The sequence below is a fragment of the Mustela nivalis genome (assembly GCF_964662115.1).
Source record: "Mustela nivalis genome assembly, chromosome: X".
Lineage (NCBI taxonomy): Eukaryota > Metazoa > Chordata > Mammalia > Carnivora > Mustelidae > Mustela > Mustela nivalis.
This window is the reverse complement of record NC_139040.1, coordinates 45,482,970-45,499,054: the sequence shown is the minus strand read 5'-3', so window position 1 is coordinate 45,499,054 and position 16,085 is coordinate 45,482,970. Positions and strand designations below refer to the sequence as shown.

Here is a 16,085-nt window from a genome sequence, read left to right as displayed (position 1 = left end):
GCGGCACTTTAGAGATCCCGAGTCTAAGCCGAGAGTTGCTCACGTGACCGAGATCTCACATGACGTAGGCGGTCACGTGATCAGTCGCTTACGTGAGCAGAAGTAGTTCTGGTCGTCGTCTACCGTCTCGCTATAGCCGTTTGAGGGAAGAAGGAGGAAAATTATCCGGTATCGTTAGAGGTTGGTGTGTGGGTGGGAACTGGGGGCCCTAGGGTGGTGATGCTGAAGACTAAAGTAGGATCCGCGGGCCGCCTCCGCCTTTTTCGTTCCCCGCTTTCCCCTCCCCCGCTCCCCCTCCCCACCCCCATCCCCCCCCCTCCCCGCCGCCCAGTGCCGGGAAGCCGCCTTTGCTGCGCCTGGTGGGGAAATGGTGGACGTTCGTGACTGTGTGTGTGTGTTTTTGTGTATTTGTCTGTTTGGGCGGGTCTCAGGGGACCCTTAAGAGAAACTCTGAGGTGAAAACGCTTGAAAACCACGTCCCTGGATAAGGAAAAACAAATATTGAGACCAGTGGCTGGAGTGCCGGTCCATCCATTCAGGCACTTACTTCCCACTGATTGTCTGTCTGTAGGGGAGGCACCAAGTGAATTTATCTGTAGAGTCACATCTAGGCAGATGCTGTGTGCCTGACAGAGGCGCTCAATAAATGTTTCTACTAAATTGAACATTTAAATAACGTCTGTTTTTCTACTTACCATAACAAACTACATATTCAGTTTCGGACATTCAAAAAATAATAGTATACTATAAATTTTTAAAAAATTAGACGTAATTAATCACCGGGAGATAAGTACTCAGCATTTTGGTGTATAAAAAGTATGTGTATAAAACACGTAGAAATACACAGTTTCTTGACCCACAAATGGAATCCTGGTTTCTACTTTAGCAACTTAGTACTGGTGGCCCAGGAGATACAGTAATGAAGCAGAACCTCCCTGCCACTATAGAGGGGATGTTAATTTCTAGAGTGCTTAAGGCATGCAAAAAACCAGTCCATAAATCATCACTCAAGCCTGAAGATGGTTTATAGGGAGACTGTTATTTGTAGATTCAGTGTGCCAGGCATATAATAGGCAATTAATACATGTTTGTTGACTCCTCAGTGTAGTTTTATGGCAGTTATTACACTTTGTACTTTCTTTCCAAGATGTCCAGTGTTTCCAGACCATGTCAGATAAGCCATCCACATACACAAAATTAGAAAACTTTATAAAAGCAAACATTTAAATTTAATTTTTTGCTAAAATAAAATGCATACAGAAAATTAAGAATGCACAAGAAATTGAAAAAATAACATTGAAAAAGCCAGAAACTTGCCACTACTAACATTTGCTGCATTTCCCATGTATATATATTTTTCTAACATTTTGTTCCAGTGACAGTGATTTTTAAAAATTAAAAACTGTAAAGAAGTATCTTGGGTAAAGAGTGAAAATTTACCTCACTCTACCTTCTAGTTCCTGTTTTCTCAGAAAACAAACTTATATTATGTGCTTTCAGATCCTCTGTGCATTTACATGCATAATCCGTGCATGCTTATATTTTAAAATAAGTAGGATCATAACTATGCACATTTTACTTAATACATGTTGGAAATCTTCCTAGGTCAGGGCAGATCTTTTTCCTTAACAGCTGCATAGGATTCCATTTTAAGGATACAGTATATTGTAATTCATTCAACCATTTCCCTATTGATGAATAGTTAGGTTCCTAATTTTCAGCCATTACTAACAGTGCAGTAGCAGTGAACATAATATGAGTATTTCTGTTGACCAGGTTCCTGGAAGGAATTTTAGTAGGGTCAAAGGATGTGTGAACATATATATATATATATATTTTTTTTCTACCTAGTTGAGATTATGATGCAGCCATGATTTTGGCTCATAAGATTATCGCATATGTATTTCCTCATATTATTAAATATTTGTATAATTTTAAAATTAAAATTAATTTTTAAATAAGTAATATTCTTTCTTAATAAAATACCTTTTGAAGAATATATAGCTCCATAAATCTTTGAATTTCAGGTCATCTCTTAGGGCACGTAATCTGAATGGATTTCCTGTATCAAAAAGTGTGATACGTGTTTCCAAATTGCTTTCCAGAAATATTGTATCTACTTTCACTCTTCTAGGAGTTTTCAAGAACCTTGAATATTAGCACTGGCTTATCCTTACTGTTTAATTTTTATTGTCTTGGTGGGTGAAAAATATTGATTAATTCTGGTTTTAACTTAGATTTCTGATCATTGATGAGGTTTTTCCTAGACAATTCTCCTGTTCCTCACATCTGTATTTCCCCTGTATTTAATCTGTTATCAAGTCCCGCAGAATCCACTGCTTTCTTTTTAAATTTTTACTTTATATTTTTTAAGATTTTGTTTATTTGAGAGAGAGAGAGAGAGTGCATGCACAAGTGGAGGGGTGGGGGAGGATAGAGGGAGAGGGAGAAGCATACTCCCCACTGAGCAGAGAGCCTGACCAGGCGAGGTTCCATCCCAGGACCCTGAGATCATGACCAGAGCTGAAGGTAGCCAGTTAACCCACTGAGCCACCCTGGTGCTCTCCTTTTTTAAAGCTGCTGTTGTCTTAGGGTGCCTGGGTGGCTCAGCTGGTTAAGCCTCTGCTGCCTTCTCTGGTCCTGATATGGGGGGTGGGTCCTCACTCAGTGGGAACCCTGCTTTTCTTTGCCCCCTGCCTGCTGCTCCCCCTCCTTGAGCTCGCATGCTCTCTCTCTCTCTCTCTCTGTCAAATAAGATCTTAAAAAAGCAAACAGAAAAAACTGCTGTTGCCTTAGGTGAATCCCTTATATCTGCCTCAAAGTGACTAGGTTTCTAGCTGATCTTGCTGGTGTCATACCAGCCCCCTCTGTTTGAGTTCCACACTGTTGCCAGGGTGATCTATTATTTGAAAGGGCTTTGATTACATCATTTCCCTCCCCTCACTCCCCTGCCCACCTCCCTCTCCTCACTCCCTTACCCTCTCCCCACCCCTCACTCCCCTGCCCTCACTCCCCTGTTTAAAATCCTTAGAAGGGCCTTAGTGTTTGTCTATCAAGTAAGGTCTTTGGGATCTTATGTCTGCCTTGCCAGCCTTACCTCTCGCCGAGCCTCATCCTGTTTTATGCTCCATCCGTAATTTTTAAAATTTACTTGTGGATCCCTGAACTGGTGAGTCTGTTTTATTTAACAATTCTGTATTAACTGTTAGAATTGACCAATTAGTCCCTGTTTTATACCACCTTTTCACCTTGCCCAGAATTTTGTCATAGCAGGGATACTGTTTATTTGCCCGTTTGCCTTTAGGTAAAGATGTATAATGCCCCTGTAGGACCATAAACCCTTTCTGGGCTTATTGATGTTTGTATCCCAAAGACAAATACTGGACTTTGCAGTTAAAAAACATGAAAGTAAAGTGTGAATTACCCATAATGTCTTTTTTTCATTTATCTCTTAGGCCTTAATATTTCTGTGATTTTACTAATTGGCATGAGTTTTTAATATAACAAGGATAGTAATGTATTGGTGTATGTATTTTTTCAGGTGTATTGTTTTGTATTGTCTTTTAATTCTTTTGAATCTTATCTTTGATGTAATGGAGTTTTTCATTTTTATGTAATCAGGGATAACCATCTTGTATTTGTTCACATCTTCTAGTGATTTTGTTGCTGTTTTTATGCTTTTATGTTCTGACTGTGATGTTAATATATGTTCAGTGTAGAAAACTTAGAATATACGTGATGTTAACATATGTTCAGTGTAGAAAACTTAGAATATACAGAAATGTCCAAAGAAAATATTCCTTTAGTCAAAAAGTTCCCATAATCCTACTGCCCAAAAATAACAACTGTTAATGGTATCCAACACATAATAGGTATGGAGTAAATAATGGTTACATAAACAACATAAAAATTTGGTGTAGTCTTTTTATTTACATGAATGTTTTAGAAAAAAGCAATACATGTGAGTTTTACAGTACTAGTTTGCTTTTTTCTCTTACTATACTGTGAACATTTTTCCATGACAGTAGTCTTCTAATTTTTTTCAGCTACACCGAAATCGCATTGAGCCAAGCTTGCCAGTAAGAGCCCAACAGTCACCATGATGCTGAGCACAGAAGGCAGGGAGGGGTTCGTGGTGAAGGTCAGGGGCCTACCCTGGTCCTGCTCAGCTGATGAAGTGATGCGCTTCTTTTCTGATTGTAAAATCCAAAATGGCACATCAGGTATTCGTTTCATCTACACCAGAGAAGGCAGACCAAGTGGTGAAGCATTTGTCGAACTTGAATCCGAAGATGAAGTGAAATTGGCTTTGAAGAAGGACAGAGAAACCATGGGACACAGATACGTTGAAGTTTTCAAGTCCAACAGTGTTGAAATGGATTGGGTGTTGAAGCATACAGGTCCGAATAGTCCCGATACTGCCAACGATGGCTTCGTCCGGCTTAGAGGACTCCCATTTGGCTGTAGCAAGGAAGAGATTGTTCAGTTCTTTTCTGGGTTGGAAATTGTGCCAAATGGGATGACACTGCCGGTGGACTTTCAGGGGCGGAGCACAGGGGAAGCATTTGTGCAGTTTGCTTCACAGGAGATAGCTGAAAAGGCCTTAAAGAAACACAAGGAAAGAATAGGGCACAGGTACATTGAAATCTTCAAGAGTAGCCGAGCTGAAGTCCGAACCCACTACGACCCCCCTCGAAAGCTCATGGCTATGCAGCGGCCAGGTCCCTATGATAGGCCGGGGGCTGGCAGAGGGTATAATAGTATTGGCAGAGGGGCAGGGTTTGAAAGGATGAGGCGTGGTGCCTATGGTGGAGGGTACGGAGGCTATGATGACTATGGTGGCTATAATGATGGGTATGGCTTTGGGTCTGATAGATTCGGAAGAGACCTCAATTACTGTTTTTCAGGAATGTCTGATCATAGATACGGAGATGGTGGGTCCAGTTTCCAGAGCACCACAGGGCACTGTGTACACATGAGGGGATTACCTTACAGAGCCACTGAGAATGATATTTACAATTTTTTCTCACCTCTTAACCCCATGAGAGTGCACATTGAAATTGGACCCGATGGCCGAGTTACTGGTGAGGCAGATGTTGAATTTGCTACCCATGAAGATGCTGTGGCAGCAATGGCAAAAGACAAAGCTAATATGCAACACAGATATGTGGAGCTCTTCTTGAATTCTACTGCAGGAACAAGTGGGGGCGCATATGACCACAGCTATGTAGAACTCTTTTTGAATTCTACAGCAGGGGCAAGTGGTGGTGCTTATGGTAGTCAAATGATGGGAGGGATGGGCTTATCCAACCAGTCTAGTTATGGGGGTCCTGCTAGTCAGCAGCTGAGTGGTGGCTACGGAGGTGGTTATGGTGGTCAGAGCAGTATGAGTGGATACGACCAAGTTCTGCAGGAAAACTCCAGTGACTATCAGTCAAACCTCGCTTAGGTGAAGGAACACTAAACACCTGTTACAGAAATAAAAGCTCTGCATTTATGGGAGTTGTAGAATGAGAGTGATGTCTAGTATATCCAGTATGATTGGTAAATGGGAAATATCATTGATTCTGATCACTCTTGGTCAGCTTTCTCTTTCTTTTTCTTTCTTTCTTTCTTCTTTCTTTTTCTTTCTTTCCTTTTTTTAAAGAAAAAAATTAAGTTTAACAGTTTTGCATTACAGGCTTGTGATTCATGCTTACTGTAAAGTGGAAGTCAAGGTTTTACAACTTCAAGCTCAGTAATTTCGAACACTGAAACATTCATCTAGGGTATAATAACAACGTTCAGTATTGACCATAACTGTTAAAACAATTTTCAGCTTTCCTCAAGTTAGTTACGTTGTAGGAGTGTACCTAAGCAGTAAGCGTATTTAGGTTAAAGCAGTTTCACTTATGTTAAATGTTGCTCTTATACCACAATACATTGAAAACTTTGGATGCATGTTGAGAAACATGCTTTTCTGTAAAACTCAAATATAGGAGCTGTGTCTACGATTCAAAGTGAAAACATTTGGCATGTTTGTTAATTCTAGCTTTTTGGTTTAATATCCTGTAAGGCACGTGAGTGTACACTTTTACTTTTTTTTTTTTTTTTTTTAAAAAAAGATCTGGGACAGTTTTGAGATGTAATACCAATACCTTAGGAGTTTGGTCATGTTGTTTGTATGAGATTCTGAGGCTTTGATTTAAATCTTTCCTTGTATTGTGATTTCCATTAGATGTATTGTACTAAGTGAAACTTGTTAAATAAATCTTCCTTTTAAAAACTGGAAAAACAATCTTGTACAGTGTGACTTTTTAAAAATGTTCTGTTGGATGAACCATTTCTTTTTTTTTTTTATGTTCAGTTAGCCAACATACAGTACATCAGTAGTTTTTGATGTAGTGTTCATTAGTTATTGATGTAGTGTTCAACGATTCATTAGCTGCATATAATGCCCAGTGCTCATCCCAATATATGCCCTCCTTAATACCCATCACCCAGTTACTGTATCCCCTCAGCTCCTTCCCTTCTGTAACCCTCAGTTTGTTTCCTGGAATCCAGAGTCCCTCATGGTTTATCTCCCTCTCTGATTTCTTCCCATTCATATGAACCATTTTTAAAAAAAAGATTTTATTATTTGCGAGAGAGCGCACAAGCAGGGGGAGGTAGGCAGAGGGAGAAGCAGACTCCCCACTGAGCAGGGAGCCTGATGTGGGGCTTGATCCCAGGACACCGGGATCATGACCTGAGCCAAAGGCAGACACTTAGCTGACTGAGCCAGTTAGGCAGCCCAAACCATTTCTCTGATACAAGTCCTCTGCCCTTTAAGTTGTTTTTAATTTTTAAATTTTTATAAATGCACATTAGTATCTTTATACATACGTTATTGTGTATATCAGTAATTATTTCTAAACTGTATGTCCAGAAGTGGAATTGCTGAGTCAAAGATACCCACATTTTTTAAGGCTTTTGATTTTGCATTATTAGAAAGATTATGGTAGGGTTATGGACATTGGGGAGGGTATGAGCTATGGTGAGTGCTGTGAAATGTGTAAGCCTGATGATTCATATACCTGTACCCCTGGAGCAAATAATACATTATATGTTAATAAAAATAAATTTAAAAAATAGGTTATGGTACTTTGTGTTTGCACCAGAAGTGTAGCCCCCCTCTGCCGCAGTGATGCATATTATTATTCTTGGTCTTGGCTAATTTGTTAGTTGAAAAATGGTATCCCATTGCTATTTTAATTTTTGTGCTTAAGATATAGGTGGAGTATTTTTCTGGTTCTAAACCTCTCATTTCCATCTCAATGTGCACAGGACTGTTGAGCTACTTTGGAGACTGGACTTCATCAAGACAGCATTCTCTAAAAGCCAAGAAGTAAAGGCAAATAAATCCCCTTCTTTTCATTTAATCATAAGTAGAAAATTTAAGGCACCTTTATATGTTTTTAAAAAAGAAGGAAGCCTATGTTATATAAATAATTCAGTTTCCTCCATGAATTTATTAATAGTCTCTAACACCCTTTAAGGTTTCTCAGGGCAGTTAAAAGCTTGTTCTTAACCATTGGTTCTCAGAATCTGGTTCCCAGAATCATCTGCAGGGCTTGTAAAAACATTGATTACTGGACCTCACTCCTAGAATTTCTGAAATTCGGTAACTCTGGGTTTGTGTTTAGGAATCTGCTGATGCTCTTGGTCTCAATGACCGCATCTGTGGCCCATTCTTGTCTAATAGCTAAAGGCTCAGAATGCCAGCTTTAAGCAACTTCCTTTGTGATTATGCTTGCCTCCCCTAAAGTACAGATTGCATATGATTGTTTACAATATCTTGCACCTCCCAGGAGGACTTCAAACGCCTGTGACACCAGGGGTTATCTTACATTTCTGCATATGTAGTTGCTGTTAGCAATTACACCTCTCAGTGATCTTTGGCAGGGATGCCCTCAGGTCACTACCGGCTGCACCTGACTTCTACAAGTCAGTTTTGTGATCTCCTGACCAGCCAGGGCATAGATTGTTATCTTTGGCTCTGCTTATAGCTTGGGGCCCAGAGAAGTGCTCTGAGAGGGGAAGCAAATACCAAATTGGTATTACCCATTTATTCAAGGACATTTTTTATTGAGTATCATTTCTAGTAAATCATTCACACTGGGGGTACAGTGAGAGGTAATTTGAGATTCTTTAATGACTTATAATTTCTGTCACAGCTTCCAAAAGAGCGAGAAATCCATTTTGACTCATGTCATATTGAGCCAGTCATTACCTTGCCCTCCCAAGTGACTTCAGGAAGCCTTTCTCAGGGAGTTGACAAGTAGGTGTTTTTGCTTCTACTTGGCTCAATTTTCCAGAATGTTCTCGAAGTATGAGCATAGATTCTCCAGTTAGCCACTAGATGGCACCAAATGCCAGGAAAGGACTGGCTGAGACCTGTGCTCAAAGGTGTTTGTGGCTCTTGTTGGGTAAGGAAACTCCCAAACATTTAGGGAAGAGAGAGAGAGAGAGTGCGCGCGAGAGCGCGAGCACGCGATCCTGGAGAAGTTCAGCAGTCAGCACTAGAGGTGTGGAAAGGGACAGCAGTACCTGTGAGGGGAGCAACGCTGATGTGTACACACACACACACACACACACACATACACCCTTCTAACTCTCAAATTTAACATCCTAACACTACCCAGGAAAGTTCACTGGGGGGTAAAGTGGGAAACCCACTCATAGCTCCCCAACCACCAAATCAGGGGATTTATTTTAGACTATAACCTGAGAGCTACTTGGCAGGCCCAGGCTGAAAGTCTGCAGCCACAACAATCATGGCCTAAGGGGGTCTCCACTGATGGCTGATGCCTGTGGTTTTCAGAGTGTGCTTCCTGCACCAGCATCCTGACCTGGAACTTGTTAGAAATGCAAAGTGTCAGGTCCCTCCTAGACTGACTGAATCAGAAACTGGGGGTGACATCCCAGATCTGTGGTTTAACACGCTCCACAGGTGGTTCTGATGCACAGAACCATTGGCTGATGTAGCCATCCTGTTATTCACCCATTCATTTATTTCTGCATTCATTTATCCAATCCTAAAGGAGGTCACTAAACCAGAGACAATCTTAGCTGTACGCCTAGCGCAGCTTTATATCTTCCCCTCCCAAACTGGTATGAAAACACATGGCAAATTCACTTACAAAGCAAGGTTCTTTCTCTTCGGGGAGAATTCCTAAGTTGTCAGCAAAAAGGAAGATTTCTCCAAGATGGGCCTCCAGGGCTGTTGCAAGAACAGATTGTCGCTGTTGAAATGACATTCCACTCACTGCACCTGACACTTAGCTGGGAATGTCACAGGGTCTGTTTCACAACCTGCTCTCACAGGGACCAAAATTCAGTCTTGTGAAGGCAGGGCAGTCATGTCCATGGGGTCCCCAGGTTAGCTGGGTCCATGGAGCCCATGCAGAGTGTTAGCTTGTGCTTGGAGTCTGTTTGTGGGAGGCGTCCTACCCCCGGCAGCGATCTGCTCAGACAGATGCACAGAACGCACCTCCTGCCAATATCTGAGAATGGCTCTAACTTATTCAGTAATTATTTTGTGAACTATTTACCTATTCCAATGTTCTGTCTGACCAGTATACTAACTAGCACATCTACCTGTGTATCGTGAGGACCCTTTTCTAAGGTCCTTTTTCTCATTCCAGGTCTCCCTCTTCCTGCCAGCCCCCCGCCCTTCTTTGCAGGGAGCTTGTTTCTCTTACACGCGAGGCTGTTACATATCAATGCCATCCCCACTATAGAGATGCCCAGACTGAGTTTCAGGAAGGGTGAAGACCAGTCTGTGTTTGGGAAAGAAGCAGAATACTGGAGGGGAGGAGGAAGTGACGTTTAACCAGGGAAAGAGGTATGGCTCAAAGCCGAATAGGATGGTATAAGAGTAGCCGCGTCCTGGGACCTGTGTGGTGAGGGTGGCGGGGACGAGCGCAGAGTCCAGCTCCTCCACTCTCGCTGCTTAGCCCGTGGTGGTCCCCTTACCCTACCGCAAGCCTGCCGAGAGGCAAGCAAAGGGTTGAGGGTGGGCGTGAGGCTCAGGAAAGCGGAAAGGGAGTTCGATAAGATTCGAATCCTTCCTTTCCCCTCCCGGTTTCCGGAGACCCTCACTCCACACCCCCCGCCACTACCCCACTTGTGTTATTTCGTTTTTCCGTGGAAGGGAGAGGGGCGAGGCTGCGCGGGTAATGGCTGCCGGCTGGGCGGGGACTGGTGCGGGCGGTAGTGGGGGTGTGGTTAGCGCGGCTTTAGTCGGGGGACCGAAACCCGGGGCGGGGGAGTGGGGTGTTAACGGAGCTCTGAGCCGCGAGCCTAACGCTTCAATAACTGCGGCTGTACTAGTTAAGACTGGTCCGGGCACCTCGCTCCCCCTCCCAGGGCCCTCTCACTTCATTGGGCCCAGCTGGGAGCTGGGAGCAGGAGGCCATGGCCGAGCCGGACTTTGGGGCACTGAAGGAACAGCCTCGGAACCTTGCTGGGCGCCCCTTCCGTGGGTCTGTTTCCTGGGGAGTGGTGCTTCCTGTGCCCCGAGCTCCTCTGCCCCTGGGCAGCCCTGAGAGCAGGCGGGAGCTCGCCTCTGGTGGGTTGCGGAAAGCCGCTTTGCCCCTCTGTGGAGCCCCTTGCCGGGCACACGATAGGCGCTCAGTACACCTTCATTTCAGTTGAGTGTTGATTCAACTTTTATGGCCGGTGATTAATCCTTTTCCTTCTTTTATTGAAACTCCCATTGCCACTGGATCACGGACAAAGAACCTGCCAACTGTCACGACATCGTATTGGAACTTTATTTTTTTTATTTTTGCAAAGACATATTGCTTTATTTTATTTATTGTGTTATGTTAGCCACCATACAGTACATCATTAGTTTTTGATGTAGTGTTCCGTGATTCATTGTTTGCATATAACACCCAGTGCTCCATGCAATATGTGCCTTCTTTAATACCCACCACCAGGCTAAACCCTTCCTTCCCCCCTTTTCTAGAACTCTCCCTTTGTTTCCCGGAGTCCATAAAAAGTTCTGAAGACAAGTTGCTTATTTTGTTTATTTCTCAACTCATAGTATTTTGCTCTTTGGCGGTGGGGGGAGGAGGGAGGTTTTCCTCTGCAGCAAAGCATTAAAATACTCTGCAGTCTTCCTTGAAACTTCCTCCCACTCATCAGTTCACACCAGTTTGTCTTTTCTTTCTTGTTTTTGAGCAAATAATCAGGTGTTTCTTGGTGATTCTCTTGTTTCTTGGTGATTCTCAAGTTATTTCAGGTGTGGCCGTTTTGATTTTTGCTTGACTAGTTAGATTGTAGACTTTTTTTAAAGTTTTTTTTTTTTTAAGATTTTATTTATTTATTTGACAGAGAGAGCACAGGCTGGGGGAGAGGCAGGCTCCCCACTGAGCAGAGAGCCCTGCATGGGGCTTGACCCCAGGACCCTGGGATCATGACCTGAGCTAAAGGCAGAGGTTTAAACATGCAGCCCACTGAGCCACCCAGCAACCCCTAGGCTGTAGCTTTTATCCTTGGGCAAATAGGGTTTTCAAAAGTTCCTATGCAGTGGAAACAGGGGTGATTGACCACAAATGGGCATAAAGGTCTTTTGGAGATAATGAAAACGTCCTCAACTCAGATTGTGAAGTCTTGCACAACTCTAAATTTACTCAAAACCATTGAATTGTAAACTTAAAATGGATAAACTTTGTGAATATAAATTATACCTCAAAGAAACTTAAAGTGCCTATGGAGTAACAAGTAAAGAATAGTGGAGATATGATATATCTCTATGATATAGACTAGTGGGAAAGGTAGGTTATAGTGCTAAAGAAAAATACAATGGCCTAAAGGGAATGACAGGTTTAAATAGGTTTTTCTAACACCTCATTTCACCTAGGCCTTAGACTAGAGCCCTGTCCTGGGATTTAATCTGTGAAATACTTTGTTCAGTTTTAGCAAGAATTTTGCTGTCATCTCCCTGCCCTTGACATCTGATCACCTTGGCCTGCCTTTAGCAAGAATCCCCCTCCCCTTGATGTGTCTTAGTAATTTCCTATACACTGACTCACTCTGTTTTTTGGCTACAAATCTCTACTTGCATTTGTTGTATTCAGAATTGAGCCCACTTCTATATTGAAGTCAGGTTTCCCTCATCATAATAGTACTGGAAAAAATCTGTCTTTACCACCTTTAACTAGTGTCTGGTTCTGTTTTTCTTTGACAGAAGGCATTCTCAGAGCTTCTGGTAGTATATATATCAGTCGGGCCTGCTGGGAGGGCAACTCCTTTTTAAAAGACCACCTAAAAGTGCCCACCCACCCATTTGTTCATGAAATATTTGCTGAGTGCCTACTTATTGCCAGGCACTGTGCTGGGTGCTGAGGAAACAGATGGGAGCAAAAATCATCTACATTGTCCGTATTTGCATGGTGCCCCTACTCTAGTGGAGGAGCCAAATAGCCTGCAAAGAACCATACAAGTGTGCACTTGCATTAAGAGCAAGTACCAGGAAGAATGGGTCCATGGAGTTATGAGAATCCATAAATTAGCAGGAGTTGGCTTGGTCAAGGTGGTCAGGAGTGCTGCCCAGAGAACATGATTATCGAGCTGAGGTGAGGGGTAAAGATAAAGGAAGAGTAGAGATGAATTAGGTTGGAAATAGGGCTTGGGGAAGAAGGTTTAAAGCTATTTGTTCAGAGATAGCATGGTGAGTAAAAGAGACTGAAAGAATGCCAGTATGGCTGGAGTTCGAGAGAGTGGAAGAGCAGCATCGTGAGAAATGAGACTGTGCCCAGATGTAGGGGTCAGGACATACAGGACATTGGAAGTCAGCTTGAACCATTTCATCTATATCCTAAGAGCCATTGGAAGCCCCGTGGGTTGCAGATAATGAATCAGATTAGTCTTTTGAATACAGTGTGGACAAAGGAGTGGGAAGGGCTCAGAATGTACTGAGAAGTCCCGTTAGGAACCATTGCAACAATCTAGAGTCAAGGAGATGATCAGCTTGACTACAGTAGTCTTGGTTTAAATGGAGGGAATAGGTATATTTTACTCCCAAGTAATTTCCCAATTACTTGTGAAGTAAAATCCATGAAACTCGGTGATAGACTGGAATTGGGAATGAGGGAGAGTGAGAAGTCAAGGAGGACTTCCCAATTTCTGGCCTGTACAACTGGATGTTTGGAGGTATTGATCAGAGAAGATAGTAAGTTCAAGGATGAAGTTTATGAGTTTGGTATTAGATATGCTGTGTTGGAGATGCCTTTGAGAACACCAAGAGAGCCATGCAGATAGCTCAGTGGATGGATCTGGAGCTCAGAAGAGGAATCTAACCTGGAGACATAAATTGCATATGGGTTGTGATTGAAGCCTTGTGCATAGATAACATTGTCCAGGTCAGAGAGTACGAGAGGAAGAATGTAAGAGAGCATAGGATAGAAAGTAGCCTTGAGAAACTCCAGGATTTAATGTGGAATAGAGGAGGATCAGCTTGCAATGAAGATAGGGAAAGAGCAGGCTGGGAGGTTAAAAAGAATAAGAGGGGCTCGTGTCATTGAAGCCAAAGGAAGAGACTGTTCCAAGAAGTAGGGATTAGACTGTCAACAGAGTCTGCTGGTGATGAGGGGTCAAGTAATATGCAGAGTGGTAAGCAGGTGTTGTATTTAGGAATATGGAAGGTCATTGGGAACCTTACCCAGATCTATTTTCGTAGAGTGACAGGGCATGAACTGAAGTGTGGTTAGTAGAGTGGGAAAGGCAAGGAAATGGAAACAGAGAGTATAGGCAATTATTTGAAGCAGTTTGGCTGAGAAGGGCATGGGAATGTCAGGGTAGTCACAGGATTGGGATTAGAAGTCCAGAGAAGCCTATTTATTTAAACAAGGAGAAATCTTGTTGATGTGTCAAGTTTATAATGCAGAATCTATTGGGAGTTGTGTGGTTGAAAATATAATGGAGAAAAGGGATAAATTATAGGGTACCTTTGCTGAGAAAGAGGAGGGTCTGGGAGCCAAAGCAGAGGTGGAGAATGTAGTGTTCAGTAGAAGAGAATACATCTGTCTAAACTGAGGGTACTGCTGACATAATGTCAGCTAGTGTCAGATGTTTGGTGTTAAGGAAGATGAGGGAACTCCCTTCTGAAAGCTCCGCCCATTATTATTTCTGTCAATGAGAGTGTGGTCATCTGTCTGTAGCGAGAATAGAAGACGAGGAGGAGGAGTTGGAAGTTCAAAGAGAATGGAGAAGGTTTAATCAGTTGTAACGGTGAGAGTGGCTTGACCAGAGAATTGTAGAAAGAATGGGGAGTAATGTTGATGGCCAATTTCTTTCAGGTTGTTGATGGTAAATTTATCATGAAACAAGCTTTACTTGTTCTAAGTGCTTTTCTGCATGTCCCAGTATTTTATCTTATTTAATCCTTAAAGCAGCCCCACAAGGTAGATATTGAAATGATGAATGATGATGAAATGGATATTTCATTCATGAAATGGATACAGCAAAATGACGTCACTTGTTTAAAGTCAAAGATCTTACATTGGAGCCAGGTATCAAACCAAATATTCTGTCTCCAAAACCCGTGGTCTTAACTACTACACTAAGGTAAGTCTCCCAAATAGGTCCTGGTCACACTTTACTATTGCTAAATATAAATGTATAAAATCGTATTTAATGACTGTATTGTGTTCCATTGTATGGATATAGCACATGTTAGGATGTGACGTATACATTTTTCTCTTAATAGGCACAAGCTCAGTTTCCAAGACAGGAAGGAACTCTGTCATGTGTTTCTTTACCCCGACTGCCATGTAGTAGGCTCAGGAAGGCTGGGAGAGAACATGTTTTTTGTTTTTGTGTTTGTTTCTGTTTTTACATTCTGGGGCTGAATAGAGGCTCCATCCAAACTATTCATCACAGTATACTGGGCCCTGACTCTCTCATAGAGGGAGAATCCATGGATTTGTAAATTGGTTTTATGCTTGACAGTCTGCTCAGTTAATTTTCCAGAAATTCTCCAACTACAATTCTGCATTCTCAAGCCAGACAATAGTTGACCCTCAGCTCCAGAAAGAAGACAGCTTATTTGAGGCTGAGTTACAGGAGCAATTCCCCCTCTTTCTGCTTTGCTGGATTTTCCAATGTTTTATAGGGAGTATATGTAATTTTCATTTTGTGGGGAAAAATGAAGTTAATTTGCCTAAATAAAAAGCCAAGTTATGCAGAGGATAGAGGTCTAAGATTTGGTGCTTTTGAATCTACTATAGCTAAACTTAATGCTTACTCTGTGATCCAACAATTTCTTCCTTAAGTACATACCCAAGAGAAATAAATGCATATGTGTACATAAACATGTACATGAATATTAATAGCAACTCTTTTGTAATTGCCCCAAATCAGATACAACCTTAATATGCATAAATAAATGAGTAGATAAACAAACTACAGTACAGCCATACAGTGAGATTCTACTTAACAATAAAATAAATAAACCCCCAAATAATAATGCTGAGTGAAAGAAGCCAAACAGACAGGAGTATATACTGTATCATCCCATTTATACAACATCCTAGGAAAGGCAAACTGATGTGTATTTACAATAATTAGATGTGTGGTTAGTTCTGGAGGTTGGGATTAACTGGGAAGAGGCCCAAGGGAGCCTTATGAGGTGATGGAAATGTTGTATATCTTGGTCTTATATGGACAGATACACATGTAGAGTTCACTGAGCTGTACATTTAAGATTTGTGCACTTCACTGTGTGAAAGTTATACCCCAATAAAAAGGTTAAAAGAAAATGCAAATGCTTTTGTCAGTCCCCTTCCTACTTCTTTTGATCTTTTCTTCTCTTTCTCCTTCTCTCCATCCCACACTCCATTTCTTGTATCCTTTTGGGAGAGAGTTGATGACACATCTAGGCACTGATGCCAATCTACCCATAATCCTGCCTATCAAATGTTCACATCCCCCTCAAGTGGAAAATATAGAGGATAGTTTATTCAGGGAGTAGGATTTAAAAAGTTTGGGGTTGAAGGATGGCTCCTGGGAATGAATGTTCTTTCCTCTTCCCTTGCATCTGGATTAGATATGTATCT

At 42.0% G+C, this 16,085-nt stretch overlaps 1 protein-coding gene across 2 annotated transcripts; it reads left to right on the top strand.

The window, feature by feature from the left end:
- Positions 1–18: 18 nt before the first annotated feature.
- On the top strand, positions 19–6,274 carry HNRNPH2 (heterogeneous nuclear ribonucleoprotein H2). 2 transcript variants are annotated; one of them, XM_082718510.1, is made up of 2 exons: positions 19–168; positions 4,047–6,274. In XM_082718510.1, the coding sequence occupies exon 2, from the start codon at positions 4,100–4,102 to the stop codon at positions 5,447–5,449; it is 1,350 nt and encodes a 449-aa protein (XP_082574636.1). In that variant the 5' UTR covers positions 19–168; positions 4,047–4,099; the 3' UTR covers positions 5,450–6,274. The 2 variants fall into 2 exon arrangements, with proteins under 2 accessions (XP_082574636.1, XP_082574635.1); XM_082718509.1 differs by having other exon boundaries at positions 42–180.
- Positions 6,275–16,085: the final 9,811 nt, after the last annotated feature.

Bases quoted from the DNA above. Each gene is read 5' to 3' on its own strand.
- HNRNPH2 (XM_082718510.1), top strand. From the start codon at position 4,100: ATGATGCTGAGCACAGAAGGCAGGGAGGGGTTCGTGGTGAAGGTCAGG.